At 41.8% G+C, this 19,556-nt stretch overlaps 1 protein-coding gene across 1 annotated transcript; it reads right to left on the reverse strand.

Annotated features, from left to right (window-relative positions):
* Positions 1–921: 921 nt before the first annotated feature.
* On the reverse strand, positions 922–19,139 carry TRAF6 (TNF receptor associated factor 6). The gene is made up of 7 exons (XM_081153008.1): positions 18,928–19,139; positions 13,326–13,643; positions 10,212–10,362; positions 9,163–9,321; positions 7,729–7,800; positions 5,855–5,932; positions 922–3,450 (listed from the first exon to the last, which is right to left on the reverse strand). Exons 2-7 carry the CDS (start codon positions 13,619–13,621, stop codon positions 2,584–2,586), a joined length of 1,623 nt encoding a protein of 540 aa, XP_081009134.1. The 5' UTR covers positions 13,622–13,643; positions 18,928–19,139; the 3' UTR covers positions 922–2,583.
* Positions 19,140–19,556: the final 417 nt, after the last annotated feature.

Raw genomic sequence — 19,556 nt, forward strand, 5'->3', positions numbered from 1 at the left:
ATTTTTTTCTCTGATAAAAGTACGTTTATTATAGAAAATGCAAAACATACAAGAAAGGCCAAAGAGAGTAGGTCATAAAAAATAGTTTAGTATATTTCCCTCAGACTCTTTTCTAGGCAACAAAAATAACTACCATTTACTTTGTAAATGGAAAGCGACGATTATTTCTTCTTGGACAAACAATCACAGGAACAGCAGGGGTACAGGGCTCCCTACCTAGTGGGTGCTGCTGCAATGATTCTCAGGAGCCATTTGGAAAGCATGGTAGCTAAGGGACACACACTGCCCGCTAGTCCGTCAGGTGGTGCTGACCATGGCACTGGGAAACGGCATGACCTGGATTTTCACTTTAAAACATAAACCCACCACAGCAGGAACCTAAACATGGGGTGGGGGGGAGGGGAGAGATAAGTAAGGGTCAAGGTAAGGGTCAAGGTCGAAGTGCACTTTCCAGGCTGGGTCTGCCTGGAACTAAACTCTTCTCCATAGTCTCTTTGCTTCCTCTTGAAATTAAGGCTGATTTTTTTTTCTTTCTAATTTTTATGAATTAAATTTATTGGGGTGGCATTTGTTAATAAGATTACATAGGTTTCAAGTGTAGATTTCTGATAAGGGATCTGTATATTGCACTGTGTGCTCACCACCCAAACTTAAATCATCTTCCATCACCATGTATTTGGCCCCCTTTGCTCCCTCACCCCCTTCCCTAGGTAACCACCCTACTGTTGTTTGTGTCTATGAGTTTGTTTTATGTCCCACATAGGAATGAAATCATATGGTTCTTAACTTTTTCTAAGGCTGGTCTTTAACACTGGTTAGGAGGCTCTGATTTGGCTTCTCTGGAGATACAATACCATCTCTCACGACCACACAACTTTAAACAGCCTGTGTAAACAGCACAGTGTATGGGTCCTCTTAGAGTCTTTTTAAAAATTTTTTATTATGCACTACGTAATACACTGCATCACCTTCTAGCAGGGGTAGATGAGCATAACCGAGTTATTCTCATCCATCAGGAAAATGTTTCCTTACTCGATGTTCTCTAAATCTTTGACACATAGCAACAATTAACTTCAGAGACACACCTATCTCTTTTATTAACTTCAGAGACACGCCTCTCTCTTTCTGACAAAGTCCACTGATGGAATAACAGGCAACCCTTTCCCCTTACCCATCAGTGAGCCTGTGGATGCACAGTGGCAACTCCGGGCATGGGAAAGCCCGTGCCCTGACGGCGATCCCAGGGAGAATCTCGAGTCAAACTGTGGCAAGGTTACCAAGGCCTTAGATTCTTGATAAGAGCCCATACTAGTTCAGGACACCCACTATATTTAATACCTGTAGGCCTTTAACAAATATATAAAGGCATAGAAATCATCTCTCCCTATTAGGAACATTTAGCCACTTCAATAAATTCAACACGATCCTCCTCAGGCATGAACTGTTGGACTAAAGCAACTGCTCAGGCTAAGTCCTGATGTAACACTATGACTTCCAACCTTAGTTTGGTGACCTCTCAGGTAGCACCAATGATTTCCTAAGTATTAAGAAATTTTGCTTTTAGAAAATCAACTTTGTCCCACTTAACTAAACCAGAGTGTTCAGAAAAGCTGAAAATGTCTGGCTCAAACAGCTTTTGTCAACACCACTGAGAAGCCCTATTAGCTGACCAGTTGAGCCATTTTAATTTTTATGTTGGTAATTTTATGTGTGCATCTCCTTGTCCTATAAGCATTAAGTGTCAGGAACACATGCAGGGCTGTGGAATTCACTGTGCATTAAGTGGACACAAAGGGATTTACAGCACAACACTGAGCAGCTGGTATCCATAGGACTGCGGGCATCCTAAACTCTGAAGATGCTACTTTGTAACCTCAAAAAAGTACGTAAGCAAGGTAGAATGAAACATTTCAACAAGAATTATTCAAAAGACAACAGGCACACACTAAATACGTAAGGTTATATTCAGGGTTTAAACTAGTCCCTGAACATCCTTAGTAACACCCCGGAAGGAAATGGGGTAAATGAGAACTTAAGCTTTCCAAGGATTACAGTTCAAATCCTCTGAAATTAACTGGAGGTCAAATAAAATGAGAACTCAAGTTTACAGTAGTAACTTCTTGCTGGCACCAGCACAAGGCGGTAGTGATCTCAAGTTTAATATATTACATGTAATACTATAAAAATAAGCTGAAGTTTTAAGGAGTATCCATTATTATTAAAAGGTTTGAGCTTTACTACTCCAACCCTGGGGTTCTGACAGAACATTCTGGAGAAAAGCTCCTAAGAGCACAAGAAAGAGGTATACTAATTGACAAAGAGCTGCTACGATGTGCCACAGGCACTTGAGTTGTAACAATCTGGAAAAAGCATGGAACAGGTAGATTTCCAGGGAAAAACGGCTTCAGGCATGTGTAACAGAAACAAGTAGCAAATGACAAGTGACCTCTCTCACCACATTCACCGATGGGTATTCCATCTTTCCCACTGCTTTTTTGTTTACATATTATTATTGAGAACAGGGCAAGGAAAGGCAGTTTTTTCCAGGTGGCGTTTAAAAAAATAAAAACAAACGAGGGGATGCTATACCCCTGCATCAGTGCTCCGTGGCTGAAAACCCTCCCTCCGAAGACTGCCCATGTCAAAGCGAGTAGAGACCTCACAGCGTACTAATAAAGTATCATCCTTAATGAAGGTTCTTTGTCTTAGGGCTTCCAGATGCATAAAAGTCACATAACCAAAGCCTTTTGGGTTCCGTGGGATTGTGGGTCTCTGGAAGGCAAGGAGCTCTGGTTTGGCATCCATTATCTCCTCATGGTTTTGCCTTATAGGTGCTTCAGACTGATCGAGAATTGTAAGGCGTATTGTACCCTGGAAGGGCCAAGGGAGGTGGCTGTCATACTCTCCTTGCATTGTGTGGACAAAGAGGGATATATAGTTTGCACAGCGCTGAGCAGTTGGTAACTGAAGGTGCAGGCGCATGCAGAGTTTGTATCCGGGTTTGCCTGTGTAGAACCCAGGGCTATGAATGACAACAGGTTTCTCCTCTTCTTGAGATTTCAAGTGCATCCCAAAGTTACCGATCTTCCAGATGTAAATCCCATTGCACTGCTGTGCTTCTATTTCAGCAACTTTGTCCTCAAGGGTTCGAATAGTTCGTTTGAGCTCACTTACATACATGCTCTGAGTTTCCATTTTCGCAGTGAGCTCCCGGATTTGATGGTCTTGTCTTACAAGGCGACCCTCTAACTGTTGAATGGTTTCTTGGAAATTCTGGACCTCTGGGTGACACCCAGAGACCCGGGGTAGAGAGGCAGAGTCATATGGCAGCATATCACGCTGTGGCATGGGAGCTACAGCAAGGTTTAAACTCTGCACAGCCTGGGCCAGCATTCTCATGTGTGACTGGGTATTCTCTTGTAGGTGGCGCGCCAAGTGAATCCTCTGCATCTGAAAATCAAGTACAAGCTTTAGGCTGGACTAGATACTGTGAGGACTAGGACAGGGGCCTAGCCAAGCCAAATATACGGTTTTTAGGTAACGTCACCATTTCCCTCAATCCCCTACACCCTTCTTTGTCTTCACTAGATTCTAGATCCTACTGTTACTGGACAGGGTCTGGGCCCAGGGTGGGTCTGCCTAGGGCCTGCCGGTAGTGTGTGGGTTCCCGACTTTGTATAGGAAAAATCTCACAACAGGAGTCCAGGTGGCTTTTGAGAGTATGTTTATTAAGGCTGGAGACAGTAAAACAAAGGGAGGGCTTGAGGTAGGAGAAGCAACAGGAGAGAAAAGTCAGAGAGCAGGATGGAGGCCTTGGAGACAGGTTCAGGGGGTTCGCCGGGGTAGAGCTGCTGCCCCTGCTCCCCTGGCTGCAAGTGCTGCGGGGTCCCTTGGAGTTTAGGAGAAAAACAGCAAAGATACAAGGTGTGGGCGTACTCTTGGGAGAGCACAAGGTGGGTGAAGTATGTTTATTAAAGCTGGGGCCAGTGAAATGAAAGGGCGGCTTAGAGCCTAGGTGGGGTTGCTTTGGCTCTCTGGGAAAGTGAAGTCACAGTGACAGAAGTGAGCTCACTGGGAAGCCAGAGAAAAAGGGGGCCCTGGAGACAAGTTCAAGGGGTAAGCCTTGGACAAGCTGCCACTGCCCACTGCTCCCCTGGCTGCAAGTCTCATGGGATCCCTTGGAGTCTAGGAGATGCTTGTGGAGGAAGAAGTTGGGAAGGGAAAAGTGCTGGCTTGCTCCCGGGAGGGAGAGAGAGCTTGCCATGGATCCTTTGTCTTGAGGCTTTTTAATCTCTCTTTGGCTGATGGAATCCTAGGGGAGGTCTCTGGGGAGGGTCTCAACAGATTATTCATTAGCTCTTCAGATGTGTCCTTCGATATGCTGATTCATCAAAACGTGTGTGTAAAGGGGCCAGAGTTATTTTCTGGTTAGTTTTATGAATGGTATTGAAGAGAGACTGGGACCAAGCAGGTCTGCCCAGGACAGTCTGGAATGTGTAACCCATTTGCTCCTAAGTGTCCTTGGTTGAGGAAGATAAAACCTTGTGATTTATTAGCTGGCTGTAAATTGCTCAAATTGTTTGGCCTTGTCTAATTATTTTGTCTCAGTTTCCCTTATTCCACTTGTCAAGGAATTTCCCGAGCTTCTTACTATCCTCTCTCACTATGAGATAACCCTGTCTCTTAATTCGCTGAAAAACTGAGGCAATCTGCTGAGTATGCTCCTATCTGTCATTCAGATAAACCTCCCTCCCACTTACAAAAGTATCAGGATCCACACCCGTCCTCCTCTTCTGACTCAGGGATGGCTCTCCTCTGATCCAAGATTAATGCTTCACCTGGGCTCTTAAGTGGCACCCGCCCCTTTCAAAACCTCAGAGGTGTGGCTCAGTTATCCCCTTTCTATCATCAAACATTGTCTCCCCCTAACACTTCCCCTCAGAATATAATTATTAAAGTCTTTCCCATTAAAAAAAAAAAAAAGGCAAACCTCTCTATTGATCTTGCGTCTCCCTCTAGCTAATACAACCTCTTCCTTTTATAACCAAGAGTAGTCTACCTGCACTGACGCCAAGTACTCACTTATTATACAAATCTATTGCAAATTAGAATCTTTCCTGTCTTCATACTCTTCTCAGGTCATCAAGAACATTGTAATTGTTATATGAAAAAAATATTCCTGATGTAACAATTTTTATTGTAATAATAATTCGTGTGTATTATAAAAAATAGAAAATGTAGATGATCAAAAAGAAAATGTTACCTCATTTAGCTATTAACATTTTGATACATTTCCTTGAAGTCTTCTTCTCTATCCACACATATACAGAATTTGCACCCCCAAAATGAAATCATACTGTACACAATTTGCTCCTTTTATTTTTTAAATTATTAAATACATGCTTATTGTAAAAAAAGTCAGATAAAAAAACATAATGGCAATGCAAAGTGTAACTGTACTCTCCAGAAAGAGTACGATTAGTTATTTTATAACTAATGACCTATCTCGGATACTTGACACAACTGATCACTACTAGTCTTGACACTCATTTTGGAGACTATAACACCACATTCTCCTTGCCTGGTTTGAGTTCTAACACTGTTCACTATAGCTTCTGCCCTGGTCGACTTCTCTTTCCTGTACACACTTGCCCTATGTGATCTCAATCACACACCTTCCATTCATCACTAACTACTTCCCCAAGTCAATATTCTGAGTCCCAATTTCTCTTTGGAGTTTAAGACTATATACAATGCATGCCAGCCACCTCCATTCCCACTGGTATTCTCCACTGCATTATATAACTGAATTTTCTTGATCTATATTTAAGAATTAAAAAAAGAAACACCTTACCTTTTCATGGCAACCAAAAGAACTGAATGTGCATGGAATTGGGGCTGTAGGACAGTCTAGATCAAAATGATTAGGCATCTGAAAACGGAAACAAAGGTTGAAAAATGTTTTCCCCTGAATATCTGGTTATAGTTTGATGAGATCACACTTAAAATAAAGATTTACATTTCATCTAAACAAAATCGTGGATTATCTATGGCTGCCTTAGCATCACAAAGGCAGAGTTGAATAGTTGGAACAAAAGGCAGGTAGCTCACAAACATTAAAATAATATTTACTTCTAAGTCACAGAGAAAGAAAATACCAACATCTCATACCATCCCCCAAATTACTCAAAATTCACGAAAATGAATTTGTTCCTATTGCTGGGAAGTGGAACCCTCTAGTGGCACTTTAAAGAAAAAGCACCTTCTGACGTCAACCTCAACTGCAAATTTAACCAGAACTCTCACTGTTGGTCCAGACTATTTAACAGGAACCAGCCAACTGTAACCACACACTGCACCCAGCACTTCCCTCATGACCATCTTTCATAAATCTTCTTAGCTTTTGTTAACCTGAGCATGTTTTGGCTACAACGGGAGACTCAGATGTCAGAAGGTATTTTAAGTACATTAATAAAAGTTCTAAAGAACGTCTCAGCTTTTGATTTGGGGGCTCAGTCTTTAAGGTAAGACCCATTACAGAGAACCATATTCTTTGGAACTGACACCAAATTCCCTTAGAAATTTAGGTTAGCTATAGTCATAGACATTTCAAGGGGAAACGACATTAGAGACTATTTAACCCAATCCTTCGATTTTGCATAACCCACAACAGTGAACAGCAAAATTTTTTGTAAAGGGTCAAATAGTAAATATTTTCAGCTTTGTAGGCCCTATGGTCTCTGTTCCAAGTACTCAACTCTATCATTGTGGTAGAAAACCAGTCATATATGACATATAGACAAATGGCATGGCTGTGTTCCAATACAACTTATTTATAAAAACAGGCAGCCAGAACACATTGGGCTGGGAGGCTGATATGCTGATCCCTTATCTAGAATCTCAAGTTTCTTGCCAAGATCAATGGCAAGGCAGTGGCACAACCAGGGTCAAAACCTAGGTTTTCTGACTTCTTAACCTAGGATTTTTTTCCTACATTAAGTTTTATTTTTCCTAGGTTTTAGATGTGCTGCATGGTTTCCTTTAAATATTTTAACAGAGCAGGTGAGACTTAATAAGCAAAAAAAGTTTAACATCTTTAAATTAAGACTTCGTTGGAAAAAGCTATAGGACTCTATTAAGACAAATGGAAAAGTTTAGTCGAGTGACAGGTTTTGCTTGCTGCTAGTTAGTAAGGTAATCAATTATGATTTCTGGGTTTGCAGATTTCATGGGCGTATAAATAGTGACTAATATTCAAATTCTGTGGGTAAATTCCCCAAATGTCAGAAGATAGCAATCAGATGGAATTTTCCTATCTCTATTAATTACATAAATGCATAGTTTTCTACTGTAACTGCTACTGCTGCGGCCCCATTAGTGATCTATGGGACAACTAAATAAGAGGGGTTACAGATCTTGGGAGTCTCAGAATCTCTCAATATGCCTCAGGCGCCATGCAGACAAATAATGCTCTGCCACTGAACAGACCTGCTTTCTTCTATTGCATTGTTCTGTCAGTCAGTCTCTGGATACCTAAGACCCTTATTTCACAGTGCGTAAATATGTATTTAAGGTGTTTTTTCCTTTAAACGGGGATTTTGATTATTTGTATCTTAAAGTTACCTGGTTTTATCTGGAAGTTTTATAAATATTGATTTAATTAAAAACCTAAGTCACTCCTTTAATCTATTTATGGAAATACTAACTGATGAAAGGGAATCATTATACCTGTTCTCTGATGAGCACTGTATTGCAGTATTCACAGATGACATTTGCCAAAGGACAGTTCTGGTCGTGGAGCTAAATTTTATTAGAGAAATATAAGAAAAGTGTGAGAAAATCTGAAAAATGGGAAAAACAACCTATTTTTAGAAAAGTAATTTTTTCACTATAAAATTAAGGACATTAACATGTATTTTAAAAAAGTGACGATAGTAATGAGATACATCTCGCATTTCAGCTCTTTAAAAGAACATAGTAGTACACAAAAGAGAATCTTTTAAATGACTTCTTTTAACATGAGGCAGAGCATCTCTCACTAATCTGGACATCATTTACCAATACTATAATTCTCCAAAGGCATTCCTCCAAAAATCTCCAGCAGCAGCATGACAATTATATTAAAGCTCTTATCAGGAGGGTTAAAGAACAGAAGCGTTATTAGGGCAGGAGGCTTTGGTGCCCAGGTTCTCATAGGCCCTGGAAGGGTGAACTTGTTTTCTAAAATACAGTGAATTTAAGAAATAACTAACCCTTCAGGTTACATCCATTTAATTTACTTAAATTTAGGAAAACATCAATTTGTTCTAATTATGCCTCAGCCTTCTCTCCATTTTTAGCAAGTTTGTTGACTTTTTTCAATATTTCATCAACTTAATGAGTATAATATGCTTGATTTCATAAGAAAGCAGTGAAAATTACTAATATACACTTATAAGAAATAAAGTTTGAAGAAGTATGATAGTAGTTATAAAAGAATGTAAGTTATATGTAGATTATTTTAGTAAAGAGGACACAGGACTAGGATCTCAGTGCTAGCTTTGCCTTTACAATGTTAATATAAAATTACTTAACTTCTTTACATCTCAGTTTCTGAATGAAAAAAACTGCTCTATTATCATGATGCTGTCAGGTGCCATGAAGTTTCTTTTTAAAGATAAATGTTTTAACTGAAATGTAACTTATTTCCAGAAAAGTGAATTCATTATATGTGTAAAGCTCAGTGATTTACACATATATCACCAAAGAAACGCGCGTGGGATTTAATTTGTTCTCCATAAAAGTTTTAACAATCCATTCTCTTTCTCAACGAGTAAAGCCTAAGTCTTATATGGTAATCATTCTACTTGTCTTTAATTCAAGACTAGTCATTAAAATATCTCCTGGGAGAGTGGGTCAACATGTCTTTCCTCGAAGATTTTTGTCACTTGCAGATCTACTATGGTGGTAAGTAGTATAAACAGTGTTTTCTAAGACAGATATTCGAATATAAACTCCACGCTTATGTACTAGAATGGTTAACGGAACTTCTTAAAAAACGGACCTTTCCACACTGATAACAGAGACTCAGAACTGGGAGTGACAGCCTCATCTACCACAAAGTCCCTTAAACGTACATTAAAAAAAAAAGTAGTGGAATTTAGAAATCCAAGTAGTACGTGCCTCTTTATCTTCAAATGCCATCAACATAGCACAGTTTTCACAAGAAACCTGTCTCCTTGGACATTCCTTGAGAATATGGATATTAAGCTGGCACTTTTGGAACCGACGCTGGCACTGGGGACAATTCATGAGAGCAAACTCACAATGTACTTGATGATCCTATAATAAGGAAAAAATAATCTATTAGTACCTGCCAATCTTTAAGAAACCTCCCAGATATAATCTCTTCTGAGTACACACTATTCTCTCTCAAAACAGCTACTCCTTCACAAGGAGCTAAGTAAAAGGGACAGTTGCAAATATGTTTTAAACACTTAATTTCAAATAGATCATAAACAATATTTAATTTCTCAGAAAATGACCAAACTAAAAATGAATTTAATTTAGAGGCAAATTCTTTTACCTGGTTGCTTCAGTTCATCTCAAGTTATAGAAAGACTCCATTTAGTTCATAATAAAATGGAAAATTTAGAAAAAGAGATAAAAGTATAATGAGGGTACTAAGATGATGGCTATATGAGACTTGTTACTTATTTCAAAATGAGAGAAATAGCCCTGGTCGGTGGCTCAGTTGGTTGGAACATGATCCTGTACACCAAAAGGCTGCGGGTTTGCTTTCCCAGTCAGCGCACATACCTAGGCTGGGGGTTTGATCCCCCATCAGGCCGGTAGGGGAAGCAACCGATCGATGTCCCTCCCGCCCCCAGCTCCCTCCCTCATATCCTAGGCAAGGATGAAAGAGAGAGAGAAATGAAGAGATTAAAATGTGACATTTGTATTTAAAATGCTCTTCAGTTTTATAGCAAATAATGTTCACCCCAAAACTTAAAAGAATACTACCTTCTTTATTATCGTTTGGCAAAATCAGAATAGATGGAATAAGAAATTTCTATTTCTACTTATATTTATATCCAAAAACGAAAGGGATGGTATCTTATTAACAACTATTGTATGCTACGCACTGGCAATACACAGACAGACACAGCAAAGTCTCTATTCTCTGGGAACTGCCTTGCATATATGCTAAGGCTAGAAAATAACTTTAATACCTCAAGATGCCTCAGTTCCATCTTGTGCAAACAACCTTCATTTGGACACCTCACCATCAGAGAAAGAATCTCTCGTTTTGCAAAATTGTCAGGAAACAGCTGAGTTTCCAGTAGTATTTCGTTATCAACTGGACATTTGTGACCTGCATCCCTAAAAGAAACAAATAACATACATACATTTAGTAGGTTTAAACAAACATTAACATTAAAAAATACAAACAAGTTTAATTCACCATGTAAAAATTCTCCATTTATTATTTCCTGTGGAAAATAATTCTAATACATTATATTGCATATTACCAAAAAACCTCCCCAAAACCAAAAAAACACACACACAAACCACACAAAAAAATCAAAAAACAAAAACCCCAAAACCTGTCCTTTTATGTACAGTTCATGAACTGTTCTTTTATGCAATGAATACAACTAGCACCATATTGGTTACCTATCAGAAACTATGGGATTTTGGATTGTGGGATAGAGTTCAACCAAAAAATGAGAAAAAGTAACTGAATCAAGTAATATTCTGATTGTCATTAAATGAAGTAAAAGTTACGGATGGGGATTTTGCAGTCTGGCAGGCCTCTGTTCTGTCAGCAGCTACACAACATGCTGGCGAGATAAACTAAATATGCTGCTTGTAATACCAACAACATGTCGATAGCTCATAACAACAAAAGCTTTCCTTTATTTTTATGTATAGGGTACAATTTAGTAGGGAGTTAAAGGACCTCTACTTCTTGCTTCCCAGTGGTTTCCCCGTGGTTATTTCATCTTATGATGGGAAAAACCATCCCCAGGAAGTCTGGTTGTCTGTCACTTCCCTTTAACTTTTTGGGATGTCTCAATCTTCACTCACAAAATGTGGCAGGTCAGGTAGGCTATAGGAGCATTAGTCAATCATTCAAATCATTTGTTGAGCATCTCCTGCGTATAAGCCAACAGTGGTAGTTGCTGTGGTAGGTAGTTGCTGTGGTAGGTAGCTGAAAATGGGGTCTGCTGTCAAATGCCTTAAAACTAATAAAGGTGAGGGATACAGACAATCTTTAATGGGGATTCTCTCAGGCTAATGTTATTAGTACACTGTCAAATATTTTATGAGAAGAATAGAAAACTATAAACAAGTTTATTGAAATATATACCCAAGACCTAAGTGATGGATGTCTAAGAGAAAAGAAGAAGAAACTTACAAAGTAAACTGAAAACCATTATCCACAGCAAATGGAATTGGATTAACATATATTTTCATTCCTGAAGGATTATAATGGATGAGAAATTTTGAAGCCATTCTTTTAAGAACATTAGACTCAAAGTAAGTGGTCATTTCTAGCTGAGGGAGATAGAAAAAGAAAGCCTCAGACTTCCTTTTGTGGGTTTTACTTCCTTTTTAGACCACTGTCCATTACTTTCATGAATATCTTGCTATTTTAAAAAACTGCTAAAGATTAGCTACCTTCCTGGGCATGATGACACTTTGTAAAACACTGCACATCTCTCTATCTACAAAAAAATCAACGATCCATAATATGGTACATACAACCTATGAAGACTGAATCATGAAGAAACAAAATCTGGACAGATTACTAGTAAAGAAAGTAAATCAGTAATCAACCTCTTCACTTCCCCCCAAAACCCCCAAAACCTCCCAACAAACAAAAGTCCAGGAGTAGATGGCTTCTCCATCAAACATTTAAGGAAGAATTAATACCTATCCTTCCTAAACTCTTCCAAAGAATGGAAAAGGAAGGAACACTTCCAAACTCATTTTATTACCCTGATACCAAAACCAGACAAGGACACAAGAAAAGTCAATTTAAAAGTTGAAAGAAAAATTTGCAAGATAGTTAGTAGCCAGCTTAACTTACTTACAAAAGATTTCACCAATATAACTAGATGTTTGTTATTGAAGAACATAGAATCCTCCCACTACTTCCAATTATTTTTTGTCTTATACAGAACTCTTTAGTCACCTGAAATATTCCCATCTACTTTTGCATCATAATAAAATGTATTTATTTCTTGGGAGATGAACTTGACTCATTCATGGAAATCCCACATACCTTCATTCAGTTAAAGCAACTATGATTTACTGAGTGCCGGGCACTATTTCCGGCACATAGGAAATATCAAGAAATTAAACAGATCTCAACCTCTGCTCTCAAGGAGCTTATTTTCCAATTGGGTAAGAGAGATTGGGCGGGGGGGGGGGGGGGGGGGAGACGGAGGGGAGGCATGCTGTGATATAAATAGGGTAGCCGGGGTACCTATGAGAGGTGAGATTTGAGCCACATCGGAGGGAGTAAAAGGTTGTGACGCAGTTAATTGAAGTAAGAATGTTCCAGAGAGAACAGCTACAGCCAATTCCCCAAGGAAGGAGTATGCTTGGCATGTTGAAGGAAAAGCAGAGAGTGAACTGGTAGAAGGAAGAAGAGAATAGTAGACAGGAGGTCAGAAAATAGATTATGAATTTATCAGAGCCCAACAAGCCCTCTGGCTTTTACTTCCACATGATGTGCTACAATGTTGAGCAGAGATAACCAGGTTCACTCTGGCTGCTATATTGAGAACAGTCTGGAAGAAGGCAAGGGTAGAAGCAGGAGGCCTGTGACAGAGGTGATGGTGACTCAGGACAGGGTGGTAGCAGTGGAGGCAGTGAGAAGGGATTGAATTTTGGATACATTGTAAAGGTAGAGCCATCAATTAATACTTTCTTTAAAAATACTGGTTATTTTACAGTTGTCCATAGATATTAGATAACAGATTCTAATGGGGCTAAAATCCTAAATGGTCAACTATAGACGCATCTTTGTACGGTTGAGCTGCTCAGATTCTACTGTCATTTAAGGTATGCTTATTTTATATTATTTTCTTAAAGCTCAGAGAACTTATTTATTTATTTATCTGAGGGTCAGAGGAGGGTAGGGGATAGGAAGTACCTTTCATACCACAGTAGGAACTAGGGTAAGAATGTAGACGTCTCAAGTTTCTGTCCAATGTTTTTTCCTTGAGTAGGTTTTACGTGTAAGACTACTCTTGAGATGTCCTGTGTTCTGTGAATATCGTTCTCTGTATTTGGTTCTGGTCCAGACACAATTCTTTCTTATGCTCACATACCTTATGGATTTGATGATGCAGGCTTTGCAGAACCTATGGCCGCATGGTGTCTGCACTGCTTCCCGTAACGCCATCAGGCAGATGGGGCATTCGTACTTGCTCTCCAGCGGTGGGTCAAACTCCACGTCGTAGCCCTGGATCTCCTCCATAAAGGAGCTGGAGAGATTCCCTGTGCACGCAGTTGCACCCACGCTGTCGTCCTTCGTGGCAGCACTACAGGAGCTGGCCATGGCAGCGCAGCAGTCGCTTTCAGACTGGCTGGATGCACAGCTGTTTTCACAGTTTAGCAGACTCATAGTAACGATATTATTAATTGCTCTGTGGAAATAGCAAGGAAAAAAATGCTTTAACATACATATAAGTATACACACTTACATATCACAGCTTATTTATGCAGGTCACCTCTTAGTTGATATAATCTTCATTAATATAATTTATGGAAAACTTTCAAAGTTTTTTGAGTTTTACTTCATGACTACCATTTTATAATAAGTTAAGGAGTTCAAGATCTATTAGGTAGCCAGAATGTAAAGTTAAAAGAAAAAATTACCTCAACTGTAATACCTAGTTATATCACAATTATCTGTTTAAATGTCTGTTTCCTGTGACTGAAGTCAAGAATTTAATTTTCATATCCTTAAGTACTCAGCACAAGATCTTTCACATAACAGGTGTTCATTAAGCATCTGCTGAAGAACTTAATTATGCTGCTGAAGTTCCCTCAAGCATCCTAAGCAGGCAGTGCAAGGAAGAGCAACACACGGGGGATTAGATGTTTATGGGCAACTATTAGGTGTGTGATTTCGTGCAACTTAGCCACTTGGATCTTGGTTTCTTCTTCTAGATCTAAAATTCCATGAGTATATCCAAATGTTCAGTGTGGAGATTTCCATTATGTAGAAAGAATAGAACTAAAAAAGTATATTTGGACGTTCTGCCTTCAGTCATGTCAAGTGACTATGTTTCATTATCTGACAGGAAAAACAAGTGAGGTTTCGTTTGCCTATGGAAAACTATTGCTTTCATGGGTAGGTGGGGCGCCTTCAAATTCTAAATCATATGACAGTACTGAGTGAGAAACTAATGTCTAAAGGCAATTCATGGCCTAGGTAACCAGGTTTCTGCAGTAGATAATTAGACCTGTGGAAAATTCCTAGTATGTGCCCGATATAGTTCTAGAAACCGAATGTAAACTCCTGGTCAATATGGTGAACAATCATCCCTGCTCGTGGGTTAAGAAAGTAATCCTCTGTCTTTTTGTCTTTTTTTACCCCCACAGATATCTTTTTTTCTTCTCAAAAAGATTTTGCATATCATCTAATGAGCACCTACAAAGGATGAGGCCCTGTTCTGGCAGGAGGGGCAGGACAGCCAAGTAGTGAATTACCAAGAGGATGAAACGTGTTAATATGTGAGAGGACTTAGGACTGTGCCTGGAAGTAAGAATGCGTCAGTTATGTGCAGCTCTATACAGTAATTTTATGTAATAATCTTATTGCCCCCTCCCTCTTAGCAAAGTGGAAACTATGGAACTTAAAAAGGTGAAGTAACTTGCTGAGGACTACTCAACTAATAAGCAACAGAGCTGGAATCAGAACCCAAGTCTACCTGAGCCCAGAGGCTATGCACTTTGTACTACACCATGTTTGTCTCTTTGTGTATGTGTGTGTGTGTGTTTTGTTGTTGTTTTTTTAATATATCTTTATTGATTTCAGAGAGAGGAAGGGAGAGGGCGAGAGAGAGACAGAAACATTAATGATGAGAGAGTCATTGATTGGCTGCCTCCTGCATGCCCCCAACTGGGGATCAAGCCCACAACCTGGGCATGTGCCCTGACCGGGAATCGAACCCCGATCGCCTGGATCCTAGGTCGATGCTCAACAGCTGAGCCATGCCCGGATGGGCTGTCTCTTCCTGTTTTGACAAATGTGTTTATAAAGCTGCACTTAAAATTTCTTTCCCTTTATTTTTATTACAGTAGACTAAGGTGTTGACCTCAACTGCTCAGCTTCTACAAAACATGACCTGTCTAGCGTTATTATGCTGGGTTGATAGAATTTCAAAGAATCAGTAGAAAAAAATTGACATTTGTTTTACTTTTGACATACTATTTTCAAAAAAGTTAAAAACAGCTCCCATGCCCTGGCCTATGGCGGCTCAGTTCGCTGGACCATCGTCCTGTACACCGAAGGGTCTTGGGTTCAATTCCTGGTCAGGGCACATACCTAAGTTGCAGGTTTGGCCTGGTCCCCAGTCAGGGAGGCAACCAACTGATGCTTCTCTTTCTCTCTTTCTCCCTTCCTCTCTCTAAAATCAACAAACATACCCTTGAGTGAGGATAAAAAAAAAAAAAAAAGACATTCCTATAGCTAATGCGGATTTCTAGGGAAGACTTAGTACAGGCTGAAAGGCAGCAAGGGATGGCAAGATAGTGCCAAACACAGAACTAGTCATTATACCTGTGCTCCAGGATGGGGTAGAAGGCCCCTGTTATACCCTCCAAACCTGAGGACATATGACACTGCTATGCTATACTTAGGGTTTACATCCTTAGTTATTTTTCTTCCCATACACTTTTGTGTCCAATTACTTCTTTAGGTAAATCTCATAGATTTAGAATTATTTGGTGAAAGGGTATGTGACTTCCTAAGGTTTCTGACAGACAATGCTGGTTACCCAATGTGTATCAAAGGCTTTTTAATTCCCACTCCCCCAAAGAGAGTAAGTTTGAGATACCCTATATGTAATTTTATATACCCTTGACAATTCTAGGTATATTTATCTTTTGGATCGTTAACCATTTTCTTTTTTAAAGTAAAACCATTTTGAGAAATTAGTATTTCTCACTTAGCTGTACAGAATATATCAAAGTGTTAGAAGACAAAAGCAAGTTACTGAGCTATATCTCCTTTTTCTGTCCAACTGTCCAGTTACAATTCAGTTTACTAGGCAGTCTATATACTGCCCTCTTGCAGTCCAGTTTGAAAGAGTTGAAGGTCTTTGGATTTAAAGAGACCTTTCATAGCAAGTGTGTTACTAAGAAAACGTCTGTAATCAGTCACAATTCCTTAAAAAGAGTTCCACTGTAGGAATGCAGTGTGCGCACTCTTAAAAATCTAGATGTCGTCGATTTTCATATACTTTTCATGCTTTAAGAAGTGATACAGACGCTCTACACCCTCCAAGTAAACTTTTTCAGGTAGTCACTTTCTGTGCCTTCAGTATATAGACCCATGGAACTATACTGCAAAGAAAAAATTAAGCTAAAACAGTATTTTGAGTGCCATTTAGTATTTTTATGTTTACGCTTTCTTTCTGGCAAGTTAAAACATTTTCCCCTTTACTTTTAGAGACTGTGATGACATAATGACTCAAGTGAAAATCACTTTCCTAACTATAATAAATATTTTAATTAGTACTAAGAGAAGAATAAAAAGTGTTTTGCGTCCGCTACAGAAGTGAACGGAAGATGATCTGGCACCCTTGCAGGAAATATGCTCTATTAGGGTTCTTTTTATTTCTTATGGTGCCACAGGTACCCGCTTCATGAGAGGCTACAAAAGCAGGCTTTGGCTTTACATAACCTGTGAAAGATGACAGGGGTGGAGCCATATTATGAGAGTCAGAGTAGTCACTTCAGAGGAACTGCCCTGCGTGCCTGTGTTTCTTTACCCTCCAAACCTTACGTTCTACCTGTTAGTATCTGGGGATATAGTAGAGTCCAGAGTATACTGTTAAATTTCTGCGGGAGGGGGCGTAGGGTGATGCACAAAAATTGTCTCCCTAAGGTTAACAGGTGCTAACAAGAGAAATGTCTAAGCTAAAGAAGTCAACAAGTTATATCTTGAATTGGTTAATTTTAAGTTAACAGAAATTCATTCATGGCTAAACACACAACTCATAAAGTAAAACAAACAGATCGTGTATCAGAGAAATGTACACCTGAAACCTACAGAATCTTACTAACCGATGTCACCCCAATAAATTTAGTTTTAAAAAAACACCTTAGAAAAAGAAATTGCCTTTAATTTGCTGCTAGCTTTAGGAACAGGAACTACTTACTGACTCTTTAAAATCTATTCTTAAAATACAAAGACCTGCAGATGCAAATGCTGCAAAACAGTCAACTGTTATGTCTTAATTCTGAAAACAGACTCAAGGGGCAGTCCCCTTCCTAGGCGCTATTTGCTCCCCTCAGGAGGCAAAGGTCTGAACAATTTCTTTCAAAATCCAAGCGGTCAAAAATTTGTCAGCATCACAGATCGAAATTTATCAAAGAAAAGTCCTCAAGTTACAACCCTGAAATACTGTTAAGTATACAGTGTGTGCAGGTTGAAACGCTCTGATCATCACATGGGCAACAAGTGCCTGAAACACATCCCTTCCTTCCTAGAGTTACAAGGAGGCCGGCTGTCCTTACCCCACCCCGACCTCAGTCAGAAAAGCCCCTTCTCCCTTCCCCAGTAATCGCCGGGGAATGGACGAAACGCCAGGGGCCAGATTCACAAGGCCAATACTCAGAATTTCTTAACAAGTTTTTCTCGTTTCTGTGTCTGTGTAGCGAGACATTTAGTGATCTGCTTGTCCCGAGAAACAAAAGAAACGCACAGATACTTTATATTCAGGCCGCTAGCACTTTAGGTGCTTTCTGTTCAGTCATGACGGTCCCACCTCTCGGCTCGAGTTCCGCTAAAGCCAAATACTAGGAACAGCTTTATCAGCCCGGCGTCTGGAACAATCGCTAGCGCTGCGCGTGCAGGGGCGGGGAGGGAAGATCCGTGTCATCTGAACCTTTTTTTTTTTTTTTTAAAACTTGCTCCCTGGGACCTCTAACGAGTTCAGCAGGGAACCCAAAAATAGCTCTCCCATGACAGTGACAGGGGGAGGCGCTGGGAACTTAAAAGGGATTTTAAAATTTATTTTCAAGCTGGTATCAGCTCCGAGGGACGGGAAAACCCAGGAGGCAGTTTCCTTTGCTGGGAAGGGGAATGTGCGGGCTGACGAAGCGGGCGCGGGATTCCCGCCAGGGACGGGGCGAGCGGGAAGGAGGGGGGGGCGGCCCCAGCCGGTGGGAGACGAGGGGAGGGGGACCCCAGCCGGTGGGAGACGAGGGGAGGCGGACCCCAGCCGGTGGGAGACGAGGGGAGGCGGACCCCAGCCGGTGGGAGACGAGGGGAGGGGGACCCCAGCCGGTGGGAGACGAGGGGAGGCGGACCCCAGCCGGTGGGAGACGAGGGGAGGCGGACCCCAGCCGGTGGGAGACTATGGGAGAGGGAGGGGGGAGGCGGCCCCAGCCGGTGGGAGACGAGGGGAGGGGGAGATGGCCCCAGCCTGTGGGAAACGAGGGGAGGGGGGGGACCCCAGCCGGTGGGAGACGAGGGGAGGGGGAGGCGGCCCCAGCCGGTGGGGAGCGAAGGGACAGGGGGCGACGTCCCCAGCCGGTGGGAGACGAGGGGAGAGGCAGGCGGCCCCAGCCTGCGGGGAGCAAAGGGACAGGGCGATGTCCCCAACCTGTGGGAAACGGGAGGGGAGGGGGCGGCGTCCGCAACCTATGGGAAGAGAGGCCGCGGCTGCCCGGAGGAGACGTCAGACGGGGACTCACCGCTCTCGTCCTCCGGGCCGCCGACTCCACTCGACCGCACGACTCCGCTCAGCCCAGGCACCCGGAGAGGATCGGCAGCGCGCTCCGAGCCGAGGCGGCCCGGACACCACCCTCCCGGCCAGAAGGCCGCCGCTACCGCGCCCCCGGGCCGCCGGGAGCCCGAACCCCAGCCGCGGAGGCCCCTACTTCCGCCTTCCCTGCCTGCCGGGGGTGGGGGGTGGAGCCAAGGGCGGGGAGGGAGCGGGGGGGAGGAGACAGAGCGGCCGAGCTGCGGCTCGGCGCCCCCTGGCGGCGGTCCTCCACAGTGCGCGGGCTCCGGCGCAGGCGCGGGGAAGCCCGGCTGTCAATCAGAGCTCTCGGGCTGGGCTCCTCTCCCGCCGAGAACTGCGGCCGGGGGATCTGCCGGGAGCCGCCGAGCGATCCGGTGCGCGGCCGCCGCGCAGCAATCAGAGCTGCACTTTTATAGCTCCCCTTATGCAGGCAGGAGAAACCCCAACTGGGCTAGCTCATCTGACCTTCGGCAATTCTTAAATCCCTCCCGACTCCACCTTCCTGGCCAAGGAAGTGTTCCCTTCTGTGATCACCTGGCCCTCCCCCTTCAACCAGTGCGAGCGAGTCAAGCCCATATA

The sequence above is a fragment of the Miniopterus schreibersii genome (genome assembly GCF_964146895.1).
Source record: "Miniopterus schreibersii genome assembly, chromosome: 12".
In the NCBI taxonomy this organism is placed as follows: domain Eukaryota; kingdom Metazoa; phylum Chordata; class Mammalia; order Chiroptera; family Miniopteridae; genus Miniopterus; species Miniopterus schreibersii.